Genomic DNA, 19,843 nt, shown 5'->3' with positions numbered 1-19,843 from the left:
CCAGGGTATACTTGCCCAAGACACACCGCAAGAAATGGTGCCCCTATGACCCTCGTGGTTGAGGGATTCAACCCAATTTATGCTTTATACTTACAGTTGACAGCCACCTGCACGGTCCTAACGTCGGGGGCGGAAATGTCATTTGAGGCGATGCACTCATAGGATCCTGACTGATCCTTGCTAATGGCAACCAGTTCCAGTTGCTCTCCATCTGCTACAAACGTATGAGTGCCTGCAAGAGAAGGGGAGAAAAACAAATGCAATAAAATGTGTTTTTGTGACATCGATGAAAATTACAGTTGGAGTATATTAGAGGTCGTCAACCTAGTCCTGGACTGACCGCATGTCCTGCTTTTTTTTGGAGTGTTCTCTTCTATTAACAAATGTAATTTTAAGTCTTTGCACCAAGGCTGTTGAACAAATACAATTCACGGCTCAGTTTTTCCTCAGACCAGCCTTACTGTAGTTCTGATTATTTTGAAATACAAACTGCACCAAAACCAATTTAATGATAATGACATAGTTCATTGTAGATCAGGTGTGGGCAACCCAGCCCTGGAGGGCCACATGTCCTGGATGTATTTGCATTTTTTCTTCTTCTACTCAGGGAATTCCAAACCGGCAGGAGCTTGATAACGATCCTGCTGATTGGAATCAATCACTTACATAAGCAGTGCGCAGACTGGAAAAACTAAACAGAATCCCCAACCCCCTAACGTGTATTGAGGCACACTTGCTCACTTCTGCTGTAGACCACGTGTATTCTTTATGTGGTGATTTACAAGTCAATAGCATAGAGGTAGTACTAGTCTATCAAAGGCATCAAAGTGTATTTAGAGATTTATAGTTGTCGGGACATGCTGCTGTCTGGCTGTCAAATGCAGCATCTCAGCATAAACATTAATGTTGCTCATGGCAGTACCCATTTTTTTAAGCGAAAGGTATAATTCAGTAGAATACTGTATATCTTCCATAACCCTGCGACTGGCTGACAACCAGTTCAGGGTGTCCCCTGCCCACTGCTCGAGGATTCCTGGGATGGGCTCCAGCACCCCCACGACCCTTGTGAGGATAAGTGGCGCCAAAAATGGATGGATGGATAGCATAGATATAATTTGAGGTTTTAAAATAATATAACATTTTTACTGATGATGGAATAAGTATTTTATTAAGAGCCAGGTATGTGCTGCCCTTAAAATGTATAAAATGGACGTGAATTGGTGCATTTTATGGCTGTTTAAGCATGCGGCTTAAAATCTGTCTCAGCTTGCACTACAACAGTTTTGTTTTTAAATTCGAGCATGCGACTTTTAATCAAGTGCGCTCTGTAGTCCAGAAATAATGATGTCATATAATTGTATCTGTGGGTATCTGTCATGTCCTTTGTCTTTTTGCATGCTGAAGTGAATAGTATTCCCTTGATTGTTTCAATCAAACTATGCATTGTGATCATGGTTCCGTCGTCGTTCACAAAAGACTGTTTATCATGGTACATTCATTTTGATGTGTTGCATAGTATCGAAGGGAATTGAGAATATGTAAGTCAAGATCCGTATTGTTACCTTCCTATTGCTATTTAGGATGTGTGCATGTGCATGTTTGCATATGTATGTACAGATGTGTGAAAAGCCTCAGCAGGAATTCTATAATTACTTCTCTGGGTTAAATGCCAGGGCTGGAGTCCTTTGTCATCTGCTCCCAAAATGTTGCACACAGTTGATAACAACATATAACCACATTTATTGTGTTTTTTTAAGAAGGCTATGTGCAATTTTGTTGCTAGGTTACTGTAAGACTTTGCTTTCCCACCCCCTTCTGTTACCATGCCATCCTAGATGCTGGAGAGAACAGGTGACTCCCAAGGCCAGCTATTGTCTAAGACTATGGCCTATCTAAATGTAGACTTAGAAAACGACCTGCTGTGAAAAAAACACTGCTTATCTTGGTTTGACACAAAAGGTCTGCTATACTGCAATTTTTTCCCCCTGATTTCCACTAGTTTAAAAGCTTTTTAATGTCATAAACTACCACAGTAGGTTGGCAAAATTCTTTACTGAGATTTCATTACAATGATATGCAGTGAGAAGCTGTGTAAAAGCTACTAAGGCTGCTGCCTCCGGTATCAATATTGAGCAGTGATAGATGCTAAAGCAGGTACCAATACCAGATTCTCCTGCCTTTGGGGCAAAACAAAGGTTGCTATTGAACTACATTCTGAATGCCAATGTAATATTAAACTTTGATTTATCATTTCATTGTCAAATCTCTTCTTCTTATGACGTTCACTGGGGTGCCGGAGGCCATTCCGACTGACTTTATGCAGTGAGCAGTAAAAACCCTATTCGTTGCTCGCCAATCGCGCTAGTTGTTACTTAAAGTCCCTCGAGCTACTTATTCTCTTGATTTTAATGTGATCTTAAGTGACACGCTACAACAGTCTTCAGGTTAAAGACAACGATTCTATTTATTTCACTTAAAGTCTGTTTAAACACGCAGAGTACAATAAATAAATGTGAGTCAAAGGGAAAACAACCATAAGCAAACATCCACGTTAGTTTAACCGTCAAAACCCTTTGCCCTTCTGGGTAAGATGCCTGTCAGAAAAAACAAAGGCGTTCCTACATTCATCCCCATGAAAACTAACCTGCGCTACCCCATTGATAAACAAGAATAACAGCGACACACATAGATTTTGGCCCCTATATGTATTCTTATTTAAAATGTCATCTTGGGACGATATCAAGATAAGCTCCATCTTTTTCTTGTAAGCCTTTTTTCCCATTCTGTTGTTTTCAATTGTTTATCAAAGCTGTTGATTTTGATTTTAATGTAATGTTGTATCTGATGATCAGTGGATTTTTTTATTTTTATTTAAATCAATCAATCCTCTCCATTGCAAATAATTCGACCAAAGTGCACAACAGAACACTTCTCCAAAGTGTGGAGCTCTTGTTTATACCATAGTCTTGTTATTACTTTTTGCATGCTGTCAGAAGAATTTTTAGCTAGTACTCTTCACTTCTCTGCAACATTTCTCCAGTTAGGTTCACAAAATAGAGAGCACTTTGAATGTTTTGGGCATCCCATATCCAGCAATATCATTTAAAGCATACCATTGTTACTCCTAGTAGTCTTGTATTCTTTGACAACATCAAAATACATGCACATGGTCTCCGTCTCCGCCTGCTTTCCAGCATGGTTGTGAACCCTAACATTCCTTTTCTAACTTTGTGGGTAAAGCCATTCCTTTTTACCAGAGCAATTTGTGCAAAGCAGATAAGTCTAAAAAAATCATCATGTCAGTGAAGCTAATTTTGCGTTGGATCAGCCTAATCATTCTACTTGATGATAATTAATAACGATCCACTAGTGATGCGATCATGCGGCCTTTTTGACGGCACCCTTGTGGCATTTGATCAAGCTAGCATGAAGACGATGATAACACATTTGACATGAAAGTGCTCTGCATTTCAACTGGGAATACATCAAGCTTCATCAGGTGTGCGGATGCCTTCATAATACACAATCTCGGATGTATGTAATGTAAATTATTCCAAATCGGACCAAATATTAGCTAAATTGCAAAAATAAGAGTTCTATCACGAGCCATTTTCTTTACAACAATGTCTTGAATAGTTGTTCAGAATTCCAAAATAGGTCATGAATAAAACAAATATAATTCATTTTAAAAGTAAATCTCTGACATGGGTTGCTTAGATGCTGTGCAGAACATTAGGGAATAAAGGCTGGGTAAACAGAGGTGAAGTTCTGAGTGAAATATTTTGATATATATTTCCTGACATTGTGGTCCTTTTATTGCTTTATTCTCTGCAAGATTCAGTGTGACACTATTAAGTTAAGTTATGGCAATTTTCTATAAAACATTTGTTCGTCCTAAGCTCAAGCGTTAAATTCCCAATCTGGTTTTAAGTGTGACTACTTGGTGGGAGAAACAGCCTTTCAGCATCTTATTAAATAAATAGTAAAATACATTTTGGGGGAGAGCTAGGTAAGAAATCCATGAAGTAATACAAACAACAGTGTCAACACACTCAAATTCTCTTTAAGCACATGTTTATATTTGCAAACATCATTAAGTATCAAACTATTATGCTGTTTTAGAATCTCAAAAATAGCAATAATATAAATAATTATCATAGCTCTAATGGCCATTTGAAAAGCATTCTTTATTAGCATAGCAATAAAACACATAGCCCGACAGCGATATGTTTACTACAATAATGACTATGAAATGACTGTTGCAATTATACAGTCAACAGAGTTTAATGAAATGACAAAAAATCCAATGCAGGATGATTACAATAATGCAACAAACAAACAAAAACCTTAGAAATTCCGTCAAACGCATTACTTTTTCACACGATTGACCGCAGAAGTGCCATATGTATCTCTGAGGATAATCCTAGCCTGGTTGTTAGCCTGGACTTGAGCAGGCAAGCTATAGAGAATAAGTCACCATATTAACTGAGGTGAGCAAAATTTATTCTGCTTTCAAGCAACCAGCTTTAGGCTAAATTAAGCCAAAATAATAAACATACATCAGCCTAATCCCTTCTGTTGGATTTGAGCAATACCCCCTGGTATAAGTCAATCAAGTCATGTTTATTTGTGAGGCCATTAATCACAAGGAGTTTCAAAGGGCTGCACAGACCACACATTTTTGAAAACTACAGGCTATTATTACACCATCCCTTGATCTAAAACCTACATAAGGGCAAGGGAAAACTCAAAAACCTCAACATGAGGAAAATGAAGAAACCTTGATAAAGAACCACACATGAGGTAATCCCCCTTCCAGGATGACCAGGCTGCAACGGATGTTCCAATAACAAACAATACACATATATTGTCAACAGGAAATTTAGGTCATTCATAAGATAGAGAATAGAAGTGTGTTTTAAGCCTGGTGTACTATAATGTGTTTTCACACAAGGATGAGGCACAACACAAACAATTAACTAATACAAAAGACATTCAGGAAAAGAGCCAATTCATGCATGCCTAATGCGTCTTCCTACCGAGTAAAATATAGGGTGTCATTTTTCAGTACACTGTCCAGAATAAATTATTTTACCATTGTGTTCTTGACTGACATCCGGCAGATTAAAGAGTCCTCCCATTATCATATTTATGAGTGTCATCTTGTCTTTATACAATTTTGAATGTCACACACCAACCTTAAAATAAGCTCCCAGCCACAATTTTAATTTGTGCAAAAGGTCAAACAACTATTTCTGAAATCCAAGCTCATTCAATAGATTGTCCGAGCTGCTAAACCTTAAATATTTACATTGTGGGTACAGTAGTTATGTTGACTATACTTTTAAATGTATCTATTAGAAAAAGGGCTGTTCTAACTATATCTTTTCCTGTTTTACTTAGAAGAAAATTAAAAATACATTGAAAATGGTCATTTAAAATGGGCAAATAATTGTTGCACAGATGTCATTTTACATCCGTGGCGATGGATGAGTTCAGTATAAACACATTTTTTTTTCAGTATTGAACCCCTTAACCTTCATTTTTGCTTAGGAATACTGAAAAAAGAGAAGGAAATAGTTATTAGTTTAAGGTTACATACACCAACAACCTTCTTTAAAAGAAAACATTTTTGGCTTGTTTTTAATTTGTCTCCAATTTCTGGGGGTTGTTTTACATACAGGACCCAGTATTTGGGGTTAAAAATTTAGACAATTTATGTTCTGATATATTAAAATGAGGGGCAGCACGGCGGCGCAGTGGTTAGCGCTTGTGCGGCACAGTTCATGTCATGGGAACCTGTCGTGGGTTCAAATCCAGCTCCAGACTTCCTGTGCGGAGTTTGTATGTTCTCCCCGTGCTTGCGTGGGTTTCCTCTGGGCACTCCGGTTTCCTCCCACGTTCCAAAAACATGCATTTCAGGTGAATTGGCCGGTCCAAATTGTCCCTAGGTGTGAATGAGCGAATGAGTTGTCTGTCCCTGTGTGCCCTGCGATTGGCTGGCGACCAGTTCAGGGTGTCCCCTGCCCACTGCCCGGAGATGGCTGGGATGGGCTCCAGCCCCCCCGCGACCCTAATGAGGATAAGCGGTACGGCTGATGAGATGAGATGAGATGAGATATTAAAATGATAAAAAAAATAACGCAATTTAGGATGTTTTTTTCTCAAAACATATCACTTTTTGGATTAGGTATTCCAAGTTATGGATATACTTTTGACCCAGTTTGGGTTGTTGTAAAGACCGTCATTTTTAACTTTAATTTCAGTTGAACCTTTTCAAATATCTTACCTTAATGTACTATAAAACACGATCTAATAATTACCTTTACAATGATTATTTATGCTTAATTTTTTTGTTAATTACATGGACCCCTGGAGTGTCTGTGCCAGGGTTACTAGTCATTGGGAAACCATTAGTATAGTATACCATTAGTATATGACACTTTTTAAATGCAAAAAACACGTATTCAGAGGTTTGTATAGTTATGATAAGTTTATTCTGTTTTACTATTACATAAATGCAAAGAGGATTTTAAAAGATGTCAGTTCTTTATTTCGACCATCATTGTCCACTGTTGTCCGTCTTTTGTCTGCCAATCATGTTGCTGTTCCTTGATGCCCGCACCCTATAGGACTGATCTGTTTTTTGTAACCTTCAACATTCATTAAAAGAGGGGGCTTTGAGGAGGGCTTTAGGACAGGGAAGGATTATCTTATCTGAAAGCGACTCTCCGTCTTCCTTGGAGGTACAACATCCATTGATGTATTTTCCCTTTATTTTAAGTGTCTACTAAAGTTTGAACTTAACACGTTACAATATTTTATTGTGACGTTTGTAAATTGGTACTACCCAAATGACCATTCCTTTAATTTCTTCTCCAAAGTACACAATCTGCAACGCTGAGACAAAAGGCTCTTGTTTACAAATGTAAAACAAAATCTTTATCTCTGGAGACAAAAAGGCCTTTAAACTAAGGTATTTTATCATGATGGTGACATAAAGTCATTTATTAGAAAACATTATTTCTCGTTTACATGACAGCACAAGCAACCTAGCCTCATTTAAGTGATCCAAAATGTATCCAGGTGTGAGTGTGAAAAATCCATGTTATTAATGATGTCATTCAGGATAACACAGATTACCACTCTGATTAATGAGGAGGGACTGAAGAGCAAAAGCCATTCACTTGCAGTTTGCACCTGCTCCAAGTTTTTTTCAAAAGTTCTACAGAGGAAATGTTCCAGATAAAGCAACACTGAGAGTGTTCTATGCATATTACACTTCAGGGTGGAAAGCTGACAATAGGCCAAGGGTGTCCAACTCAAACTACTAAATGCCATTGGTACATAAAATCAATGTAAGCACTCCTTCAGGTAAAGTAAACCTGAATTAATTGGTAGAATTGGAAACCTGTATTCATTTATTAGATATTCTATGAAACCAAGTAACAAGCCCAATTTACAGGCTCAAGCATTTGTTTAATATATACAATACTGTACTTTGTGCACTTTTTTCCAACATATAATTTGCATACAGTCAAACTGTATTGATTAAGGACACAATCCACTTTATTTCAGATTCTATCTTGTGGATGACAAAAATGTGGTATGAAAAGAACATCCCAAGCAACAAATAAAAGTACTGTACTTTATATATTCTTATATAAAAACTGGCATCCTCTAAAATCCCCTTTGCACATACACATATATATATATATATATATATATATATATATATATATATATATATATATATATATATACTTTTTACAAGTAACTTAGGTCCTGTCAAATTATAATTTTAAGATGATCTTTGCTACTATATTGCACTATTATATTCATTATGATTGGTTGACCGACTTGGCACTTGTGCAGCTTTTTATGGGAACTTTATTTAGGGGAAAATCTCAATTTGGCCCCCAAAAATTAAACTTTTCTTATTAGTGTGATGATAAAGTATCACTATATTTTCGCCTGTTTTGTTTGGCAGGACGTATTTAAAAAATAATAATCGTAATAGTAATGATAAAGATGATTTCTGAACATTTCAAAACTATTTACTTCAAAAGTTTTTGTGTCGCCATCGTGGCGACATTATGGAGAACTGCTTTAACCTTTCTTTAGCGTGTCAAGAAGTTCATCTTTGTTGGCGATATAAAGCATCTCCCTCTGCCTTTTGGTGCTTTCCTGGGTCCAAAGCGTTTCTTTGACAAAATGACTTTTAGAAAAAAAAAATAATTGAAAAAGATAAGACTGAGCACTTGGCAGAAAAAGGGGGTGCAATGCACTGTCAAAATCGACAAAGAAGCAAAACCGTGAAAAAGTACCAGTGATAAAGCGAAAGATTTCTGTAATGGCAATATCCTAAATTTAAACTAAATCTCATCTATCTGAATCTAAATTACTTTATTAATCCAAAATTATGTGTGTGTTTGTATGAAACATATTTGCTCTGAAGCCGCTGAACATATTTTCGTGAAAATTTACACAGTTGCACTATAGACCTCCATGAGTGTCTTTAGTTAGGGATATTGTCAAGGCATCCCTAATAAATACTACAAAATTGATAATGATCTACTTTTTTAGTCTATTTACCTTTACTTTAAGGTCCGCTTTAGTGGGTTCTCTAAAGCCCTCAGGCGGCCAAATTGGGTAGTGAACTCCCGACCACGACCGCTCCGAGCAGCCCATTTCAATCTTATATTAGCCCGGGAAACAACTGGCCATTTTGCTTGTGTTGCCTGAATTAAAATATAGTTATTGTCAATTTTCACATTTGTCATGAAACAGGTCAGAAGTCAGAATTTGGCACATTTGACTTCCCACTACCATCAACTGCAGTACAAGCCATTAATTGTGTTATTTGTTTTCTGTCTTTGACATTCCAGTCACATTTAGTGGCTAAGTCAAATAGATAATTCCCTGCACAGCAGCTTCATGAACTGAGGGGAAAAACAAAACAAACAAACAAAAACCCTCCATTCGTTCTTTCAATGTTGTTCCTCAGCAGCCCAGATTATTTCCCTGATGGCAGCAGAGTTTGTTGTTAGGGAGGCTGGATAAGCAATCCTTTTGCCTTTTTATGCAGTGCTTGGGGTCCTGCAGATTTGTTTTTTTTTCTCTTCTAAATCTGGAGTTGCCTGACAGATGCTACTGATTTTTTCCCATTCCCCATGCCCTTTGTGCAGTCCCTTTTCTCTTTTTTATACTTATCATAATCCCCACTCAATGCCATCTATTTGCTTCATTTATTTCGCCGATTGCATTTGGTGCGTGTTGTGTGGCAAAACACAAGTTTAAGTAAACCTTTCAGAAGCCACTTTGCAACATTTCTAAAACACAACTCGACCACATTAAATCAGTAGTACTGTTTGTGAGCTAACCTTTAAGTCCGCTCAATCGGTTGAGTATTGCATTTGGCCTAAATATTTGAAAGGCAACTTTTATAGAATTAAAATTGTCTTTATTGTTGTTGATAACAATGTAGTGAACACAGCACTCCAGGATAAACACGTCATTAAGACTTAAAAGAGGATAAAAAAAAGGATAAATAGGCAAAAATATATACACGCCTTGGAGACTGGTCTAAAATGTAATAGTGGAGCACAAAAAGATAGGGTATTGTACTAGTTGTGCAATGAAGAAGCTGACATGATTGTTTGCCATCTTGTTGCTAAGGATACCTCCAAAAAACAAAGACCTTGTAAAAGGCTGGGCAAAGGTTTCTTCATTTTCCTCATGTTGAGATTTAAGAGTTTTTCCTTGCCCTCATGTAGATTTTAGATCAGGGGATGGTGCAACAATAGTCTGTAGATTGCAAAAATCTGTGGTCTGTGTAGCCCTTTGAGACTCCTTGGGATTAACAGTTATATGAATAAAGATGACTTGACTTGACTTGGTTTGGTCACTTTTGAGTCTCTGTACTTTGTATTCTTACTTGTTCTTTGTAGGACTCGTTTTCAGTTGCACTACACAATAAAGTAACATCTAGTGGTCAAATATTACACACTGTTCCTTTGAAAGTAGTGTTAGCGCCATGTTCTGTCAAAACTAAACTCTATCTTCCACTCGTTACTCGGCTAGTGAGAGCTGCTTGCATATGTAGTCTCTTCCTTTTTAAATTAAATCAAATTGTTGCTTGTGGTCTCATGTGGTCAATTTAATTGCCGCTATCATTGTGATCTTCTGTTAGTGAAGCGATCTTTCTAAAATAATCTAATATTGTGTGAGCGATACAAAATTGAGGAAGACGTGAACGAGTAGGCTGTGAGTATCTTGGAAACAGTTCAATGCAGCTGAAAATGGCTCGGTTCATGACTCATGCTACCATGCACTCGGTGCACTCAGAGCTGACACAATTATAAGATCACATTGTTCACACATCAACATTCACAAAGCTTTTTCTTTCTTAACTATTTTGGATCCGAGGTCTCCTGGCTCATCATGTTTCATTACGTAAGGTTTCATTTTAAGTGACTCCTCAAACATACTCAAATACACGTATTCCCATTTGGGTAGAAGATTCGAGGGTTATGCAAGGAGTCAAAAAACGATTAAAACTTGGCACCGCTCATTGTGAATCATGACATGATTTGAATAAAGCAGTAAGAATCGTATGAACTGGCCTCGGAAGTGTTTGATATGTAGCGAAGTCGAGAGCAAGCATTGTGTGGGAGGACGGCTTGGAGCCACCCACACACAGCGCTAATGCTCATGCAACTTTAGTAAAGTTTTATTCCTAGGGTTAACATTTGCAAGGCAAAATGTGGGACAGAAATCTGCTGAATTTAATCTGCTGACAAAACAAAATACATAGTGGCAGACGTACAGTACCTACCATGTATGTTCAAAAATACATCAGTAAAATGAACAACTGGAAGCTTTGTACTGCAAAGGGCCAAGGCTTAGTATTCAAAGTAGAGGTAAGAGCGGGCCTAAAAAAATTCAGCCTGACACGACCCAAAACCGAACCCGCCCAAACCCGACGGATTAACTTGATTTAATGAATGAGCCCGCAATATACCTTAAGGTTTAATCTGCCGCCAAAGTAAACTTAAAGCTATACTGCCTAATTCAGCGCCGAACTGTGCTTTTCAGCTGAACTACGCAGCTTGGGGTTTACTTGGGGCCGTGTCCCTCAAATCAAGTGTGCAGTGCAAGTGCTGCGCCTAAATAAATGGTTTGGCGCCGCATCTCCGCGACTTGCAGCGAATGCAAGTGAAACTGAACAAAATGGCACCGAAAAGAAAATCAAGTTCTGCAGATTACAAGCTGCAAATAGTGAAATATTTGTCCAGAAAGCAGAAAGAAAGCTTGTAATGCTTGTAAACTATTGGCATGAAGCAGAAATGACGTCTGAGGAGAGGGAGGTGGAAGGAGGAAGCCGCGCGTCTTTTACCCTAACACAGAAGAAGAAAATTTCTTTGGATTTTGTGATTTTGTGTTAAACTGATAGCTTGGTAAGCATTTACTTTATCTAGATAATCACTATAGTAAATGTGAGTGCATGCTGTGAGTATCCTCCACGAAGAAAATAAAAACAACAGCCAGAGAAAGATTCCTGACCAGCCTGACTTAATGATTGACATTCTAAGCCCGAACCCTACCTATATTTCGGGCTGGGTTCAGGTCGGGTTCGGGCCCGGGCTTAAGATCTTACCCTAGGTCAAAGCATCTTAGCGAAACACGAAATGGCAAAATAACTCAACCTTAAACATAAAAAAAATCATACAAAACTTATTGCCCATTTTAAAAACATGTCAAAACATATATTAATTATACTGTAAATTCCGAACTATAGAGCACACCTGATTATAAGCCTCACCCAGTACATTTTTGAAATAAAAACATTTTGTACATACATAAGCCGCACCTGACTATAAGCTGCCCACATTGAAACATGACATTTTTACAAAGAAAGACAGTATACAGAAAGAGTGATAATAAAATATGGGACCTTAACCTCTTACGTTCCGACGGCCCACCGGCAGGCTGCCGGACTTTTGATAAACAAATACGTGTCTGTATGTCACCAGTCACTGAAATACAACCTTTACTCATCAGAGAAACATCACGATCAGTCCGATACCCGGAAACTCTAAAGCCGGCGTAACTCACCATTACGTGGTTACTTCAAGGACAATCCATAGAATCCAACCGTGGAAAATATTGACTCCAAAACACACGATAATGCAGCAGTTCAATAGAAATCCGGAGAAATTCCTTGGACATTGCTTTTTCTAATCTGACACATTATTTCCGTTTACAAATACACAGACTCATAAAATTATTCACAATATGGTAGTTAGTTGTCCCTTTTTGATTGACACCTTTTCCATGATGAGGGTTTGTCTATGCTAGTTTTATTCATGCACTAAGTGCAAAGTTACATTAAACTTGCGTCTTCCTAGACATATATATTCCACCTGTCTCACTCTTAACATTACCGCTTGGCGGCCATAGGAAAAAATGCATAAATTAACCGCATCGTTGCATAAGATGATCTTTCGCGGCTTATAGTCTGTAATTTACGGTACTTTTAGCAAAAACTTAGACCAAATTCCTCATACCCACCACAGTTGCTTAGAATTTGTAGGTGAGCTTCATTCTATATTGATATCAATAAAAATATAATATATTGTACATCCCTGTGTGGGCAACATTTGGTTTAAGCTCACAGTTTGAGTCTCTGGAAATATCATATTTTGTTCCATTGTAATAAAAGTTTAAGAGAGCGCCAACAGCCAATAGGATTGAAGAATCCCCATACCTGCCTCCCATCATCCAAGCCTGACTCTCATTAAGGACCCAGTACAAAATGACTGCACTGACAGTTTTATTTGTCGGATTGTTTTCTCTTCAAGTGAACATCCTGCCTCCTGCTGTCGCCTGACTTCTGAACGCCTGTCAAGATGAAATAAACACCAGAGGTGCTTTGCCATTAGCAGCAACTACGGGTGAGGATGTTAAGGTTCTAACTGGTAAGGTGCTGTGGTATTTCTACAGACCCCTTCTGTATTCTCTGCAGGTATCACATGGTCACAGGTGTTTTGCCCCTTAACCTGTACACCTCTCCTGAGTAGGGGAGCAAGGGCTAAGTTAGCCTTCACCTGCAGAAGGGGTCCAGCTACAACTTCTCGACAGTCACAGCCACCTGGAACTGATTTGTGACTTCTGGACGCCTGTCTCTATTCAATCGGGGACTCCTTGTTTCTCGCCCGCCTCTAGTTTTGCTTGGACTGTGTGTTTTTTTTCTAATTTTCTTCTTCCTCCTCCCATATGCGGAGCGCCTTTTATTCATTCCCGCTGCCCCCAATAAACTTTTGAACTCTTCTTATGTGTCCGCGATTGGGTGCAACCCGCAAATCGTAATAAAAAGTCCTCAGCAGAACTGCTCTCTTCAGCTCTTGCTTCTTCATCCCAAGATCTCGTGAAACCTGAATGTTGAATCGAGCATTCGGCGGGACACGCAGCGTCCACCGACTACAATCACCAACAGAGCGTGTAGAAAAAAGAAGAAAGTCATCTTACCTCTTGGGGAATGATGCCTCCATTTGACAACTGCCTCTGGTCGACCCATTGCAATGCACTTAAGATTGACGCTACTTCCTTCATTGACTGTGACGTCCTTTGATATATTTGTTATCCTGGCAGGAACTGACAAAAGAAATAGTAAATGGTTACGATAAAGAAAGTAAGAAATGGCTCATGAGAAAAGGGTGAAAACATGTTATAAGGGAAGTCAACTCCAGATTTTGTTGGTGATGGGCCAGAAAGACCTTATCTGTTGTCCTGAAAAGTATTTGAATCATGTGATGTTAATTAGATGTTGTTTGTGATTACTTAAATTATTCCAAATTGTCTATCCTTTCATTGTTTTTCCCCTGGCTACACTGATATTTAACACACATTTCAGCTATTACTCGTTACCAGGGTCAGAAATCTGCCCAAAGGCCTTCACAATCAGTTCTGCAGGCCCTGCATCATACTGTCGATAAAGCGGTTTCTTTAGCAAATCAGATTTCGAGTTGGCAAAGCCAGGGTCTTCTGGCTGGCCTATGGAAACGTCTGTGTTTCACAAACCATGATTGGCTAAGGGGTGGTTGATTGCGCCTACTTCGATTAAACTTGAACAGGACGAGTTGCACAAGCAAATATATTGTTATTTTGATTCAGTTGTGATTTATTCTTAAAAACACTATAAGAATGTGTCATTTTTTGGAAAAACAACAATTTTCATTTTGGGAACAGGATGAAAGCGCTGGATCCAAAATCAAAGAACACTATAGAGAGCTTATTTCTCTCATTGGTGAGGGGAACGTGGATTGACATTACCACCTGTCCACTAATAAGTGAGGTAAGGAAAATGGAGTGAAATGGTTCCGTTGTGTCATGATTTGTCAATTGCCCTCACCTGCGCTCACTCTTTTAGCCCCAGCTGCCACTCGTTCCCTAATTAGTACTCCTCCTATTTGAGTACGTCATCGAACCTCCTCGCATGCAAGCAGGCATTTTTGACTCTGGCTCCTGTTCTGCTCCCGACCTATTCCTTTATCCTGCTCGATTTCGTCCCCTGTTTCCTGTATCAATCTCCTGTCCCTGGCTTCCCGAATGTCTCCGGTTACCTGACATGTTAACATCCCTGACCTCGCTCCGTCTCCTGTCCTGGCTGGCTGAATCGTTACGATCTCCGATCCATGCTCCTCTCTCCCGTCCCCGCTACCTGACTTGTTCCAATCTCCGACCACGCTCCTTTCTCCCGTCCAGGCTACCCGATTTGTTACGATTGCCGACCACGCTTCGTTCGCGAGGGTTTCCTGCTCCTTCTGCCCAGCGAGCACCAGATCGCGGCCTTTTTCCTTTTGCCCTGCCTTCCCCGACCCCTCAATCAATCATTGTGTGAAACATTACGCATTTGGGTCCCCTGCTAGTACCGGGCGTGACAAGTTGCACTTGACACTGATACAAAGGTGAAGTCGTGCAAACTCCCCATCATAAAAGAGACAATAAAGCATACTCTTGGTGCATTTTTTGTAACCTCCATGCTGGACACATAAATTGAATAATGTAGTAAATAAAACCACTTTGCTTGGCGGTAAACTTTATCTGCTGCTGTGAGATAATTGATATTTAATTAATGCGCACCAGCGCTAACACTATATCTGCCTGTGGCAGTTAGCAAAGCCACGTGACATGACATTAACATCTTAAATAGGAAAATCATACAGGTGGGAGCTTCTGCATGTAGACCGTGATTTACATGAGTGCATTTAAGATTAATTACATTTTCGTCTTGTTTGCATGTTAGTCCATCTCTACTTATGCACGTATGCGTGTGCGCGCAGAGGTGAATACTGCCGTCAGCAACCTGTGGCTCCAGAGTCTCATTTGGCTCTTTAGCACTGCCAAAGTGGATCCTTAGAGATTTTTCAGTAATGTTTGTAAATTAAATTATGGTGGGAAACATATAAAGTAAGACCTCGGTTATCGCGGTTAATGGGGACCAAAACCACCCGCAATAAGTGAAAATCCGCGAGGTAGCGACGCCCCTTCAAAAAAAAAAAAAAAAAAAAAAAAAAAACGTATCTCATCTCATATTCACCGCTTATCCTTATTAGGGTCGCGGGGGGCTGGGGCCCATCCCAGCCATCTCCGGGCAGTGGGCAGGGGACACCCTGAACTGGTTGCCAGCCAATCGCAGCAACAAATCACATTGGTTCTCGCAGCTTGCTGCGTTCTTCATCGACGCACGAGCCGAGTGATCCACCGCTAAGAGTCGTACAGTTGGGCTATTTTACGTCCGCCCGGGACGTTCGGAGACAAATTCACGACAGGGTTTTTATTTGCGCCGCACTGCCGGTGCCGTTCGATTGCTCTCACAAGCTAGCCCCTAACCTGCGGCGGTACTTTCGGGGGTACCGCGCACGTCCGCCGCCTTTCGCCCGCCGCCTTTCGCCCGCCGCCTTTCGCCCGCCGCCTTTCGCCCGCCGCCTTTCGCCCGCCGCCTTTCGCCCGCCGCCTTTCGCCCGCCGCCTTTCGCCCGCCGCCTTTCGCCCGCCGCCTTTCGCCCGCCGCCTTTCGCCCGCCGACTTTCGCCCGCCGCCTTTCGCCCGCCGCGCTTGGACGGCCGCCTGTCGTCGCGCCGCGCTACTGGGGACGTCGGACGAGCGGGCTCTCTCCAGTTACGGGGGTAGCCCGATCACGCCTGCCGCCTTTTCTCTCGTCGCGCCGTGTGACGCCGCGTCCGCTGAACTCGCTCCGTCGCGCGGCCCGGGAGTGACCTCCGCCAACGAATTTACATTTTTTTTTTTTTTTTTTTAACCATTACAGACCGCAAAGCTCTGAAGCCGCGAACGTCGAACCGCGAAGTAGCGAGGTCCCACTGTATGTATTTCTTTGAGTAATAGTTTTCTTCAGAATGTGTATTAAATATTAAATGACTAACTTTTATGTAGGAATCACTTTTTTTTTAATTTCAAATAGATTTTTATATGGCTTTTGTTATGCGCCAAAGTGGGCGGCGGGTGTTATGCTGAACTGAACACATCTGAGCCCGATCTCCACATACCTAATAAGTGATTACATTGACCTTTTAAAAAGACTGTTCAGACAGCACACTCCATCGGGTCATTGCCTTTACATTTCCTTTTTTGTTACTCGGTTTGATATCGGCAGATTTGTTTTTTTGTTTGCACAAGGTATTTGCTTGTGACCCCTTATTTGTTTGTTGCTTTGTTCCTGGTTTTGTTACTAAATACCATCCTTTTTTGAGCACCCCTGCCTCTGTTCCTGCTGCCCATCACTTAGATCCATTCACAAAATGTGACAGTTATTATTTTTTGGGAGATCCAGACGTTTTTTATTTTGTTTTCTGGTCCTTTATGGCGCTTTCAAAATGTTTCTGATCCCTGGGTTAACGAAAGAGAGAGGCAGTGAGAACAAGTGCCTCAATGTTATGTATGTGTTGGCCATTAAAACAATTTTTAGATATTATTTGATTTCAAATGCATTGTTTTCCTCAAAGGCCTATTTCAACAAAATTAACAAATCACCCAAAAATTAATTTAAGCCAAGGCTTATAAGGGACCCATCCTCTTGATAACTTTGGAAGATTCTTCTATTAATCCTTTCAACTCATTATAATATCTTACAAAATGATAATAAATATTTTTGTCAATACAGAAATGATCACAGTGGGTTCAGTCACAAAGTTTTTGGGTTTCTTCTTCTCCTTAGTATGTATAAGTTGTATCAAACTTGTCACAAATACTGTAAATTCCGGACCACAAACTGCTACTTTTTTGTCAATTTTTAAACATTGTGGCTTCAGATATGGAGCGTATTCTTATTTTTTTGTTGTTGTTTTTTCCAAATACATATTGAAACATTTATGACACCCTCTTTGAGGAGAAAATTAGTTGATGTTTTTGCCAACATTATTCCTATAACAGGAGCGAAATGGGAGGTTTGACAGTACTTTATTCAATATTTACAATGTACTCACAATATTTCAACCTCTGCACCCATGACAGCATTCCTCAATTTATACATCCAAATTGAACAACAGGGTAACCAGACCATTCAAGAAAAGACAATTCCATTAACTCATTCACAGCTAAATACATATTTTTACATAATTTGTGTTTTTTTTGTCAACAGTCAAAAAATAAATGCTAGAAGAGACAATTTTGCCTTTTTACTGTACAATTATGTAGAATTTGAAGTTAAATGATCTGAAGATTTCAACAATTCACCTAATTCTACGCCAAAGACGTCCTTTCATATAATTTACGTTTTCCCAACATACATTCAAAAGGAGACACATTTGCCCTTTGAAAGTACAATTTAGTAATAAATTGAAGTTGAAATGTCTTTGAAAAATCTCCCTAAAAGATGCTTTTTTCATTTTTCATTATTATTTTTTAATTATTCTAATTCAACTTACATTAAAATTATACATTTCTCTCTTCTACATTTGTCTCTTCTAGCATTTCATTATTTTTGGGGGGCGTGTTGCTGAAAAAAACCCATATCAATTATATGAAAAATGTCTTTGGGTGGGAGTGAATGAGTTAATATGAACAGTTATTGCCTGTTTCGGTGTGCCCCGGTTCGGTGAGCCTGTGGGAGTATTTCAACTGAATTGCCATTTCAAAGTACACCCTCAACATGATTGGATTAGTTGTCTTTTAGGTTTTCATTAATGCAATTTTCTTACCTGAACTGCAAAATAAGTAATTTAGAACGTACAACATGGCACCATTTCAAACATCAGCACCTTTTTCACAAACCTGATACATTTTAGATTCCTAGTGTTTGTTTTTCCATGATGGTCATACTCCCACAATGTAAGTTTCCCCAATGGAGGAAATATGCTTTGCAAATCTTTGTTTTGTTTTGATACTTCTGTCTTGCTGTAGCCAGCTAAGGGTATATCTTCCACAAAGCAGAAAGCAGTATAAAAACACTTTTTTTGTTTTAAATGCTTTATTGAACAAACGCAGAATCATTTTCATACAAACATCTTACCACCTGCATGTTTTATTTTACTGTTTTTTTGTCGTTTATCTATTTCTTTATTGGTATTTTGTTTTGTTGTACAGTTTAAGTATAAAAGCACATTGCAAAGAAATAATTCACCAGCATTAGGCTCCACGCTAAATTTCAACATTGAAGACTTGAAAAATCCAAACCGGTATGTTAAATTGATTTTAATGAAACAAGCATATGGATACTTTACCACATGGTGCATTTTGAGTTTTGGACTGCTTAGTAAGCTATTCGTGTTTATTGTTGTTAGCAAATTAATGTAAGCACTTTGTTAAAGGTACATTCTGTAACACTTGACCATTACATGACACTGTATTGTCTAAACTAGAACCAAATGAGCACAGTGTAGCAGTAAGATGCCAGACGAACATGGCGGCGACTACTACGTATGGATTCCGCTTTGAAAAAGAAATTTCTCCACCTATGAATATTTATAAAAATTAACATTACTGTGATAGTTCTTGTATTTTTGCCCATTACTCAAACATGTTTTTATTTTTATTTTTACAGAATATATATTTTTTTTTATTCAATAGGAGGTACTACTGTAATATTTCGTGGGATATTGTCATTTAGTGCCTCCAAATACTTACATCCAGTCAAAAAAGAAAACATTGATTGAAATACTGGGCAAAAATACATGAACTCTAATACCAATGTTTATTTTTATAAAAAAAAATCATAGGTTGAAAAATTTGTTTCTTTTGCACCCTGAAATCCATTCTTGGATCGGCGCCATGCTTCTCCACCATCTTGCAACCACACTCTGCCGTGTCTCACTGGCCTTTGCTCGTAACAGTGCCCTCTAGTGGTCAAATATTACACATTGGGGCTTTAAGGTCACAAAATAGGCTAGATTATCTGCATTTGTTTACATAGCCACCTAAATATGTTGTGTGTAGATATATAACAAATGTAAAATATTTGTTTGTGGTTATGTTGACAGTTTTACAAAATTAAGATTGGTCTTTCACTAAAAAGGCATAAACAACTGAGTAATAATAATCATAAACGTTCCTAAAAGACAAAAAAAATGAAACAATGCACAAAGAAAAAACAAACCAAAAAAACTGAGCAAAATAAAATTATTAAATGATGAAAGTATTTGTCTAATTTTTCCAAATGTTGCACTGAATATGATAAAGAACTATAGATAAGTGCAGTCATATGTCAAGTCAGGTCATATTTGTTTGTATAGCCCTTTATCACAAAAGTAACCAAAAGCAGAGTAGGAAAAAACAACATTGAATAGCCATTTAAAGCAACATTGTGTAATATTCGACCACTAGATGTC

At 38.9% G+C, this 19,843-nt stretch overlaps 1 protein-coding gene across 1 annotated transcript in view; it reads right to left on the bottom strand.

Annotated features, from left to right (window-relative positions):
• opcml (opioid binding protein/cell adhesion molecule-like) overlaps positions 1-19,843 on the bottom strand; it is a 68,792-nt gene that overhangs the window by 10,989 nt on the left and 37,960 nt on the right. Inside the window, exons 3-4 of the mRNA XM_088320824.1 lie at positions 13,531-13,656; positions 95-232 (exon numbers count right to left, since the gene is read on the bottom strand). Of these exons, the coding sequence (XP_088176950.1) occupies positions 95-232; positions 13,531-13,656 (264 nt within the window). The remainder of the gene's footprint in view (positions 1-94; positions 233-13,530; positions 13,657-19,843) is intronic.

Source organism: Urocampus carinirostris, chromosome 17, assembly GCF_059441175.1.
Source record: "Urocampus carinirostris isolate Australia breed hairy pipefish chromosome 17, RoL_Ucar_1.0, whole genome shotgun sequence".
Lineage (NCBI taxonomy): Eukaryota > Metazoa > Chordata > Actinopteri > Syngnathiformes > Syngnathidae > Urocampus > Urocampus carinirostris.
Note: the sequence above shows the minus strand (reverse complement) of the source record. Positions and strands in the feature narration are given on the sequence as shown.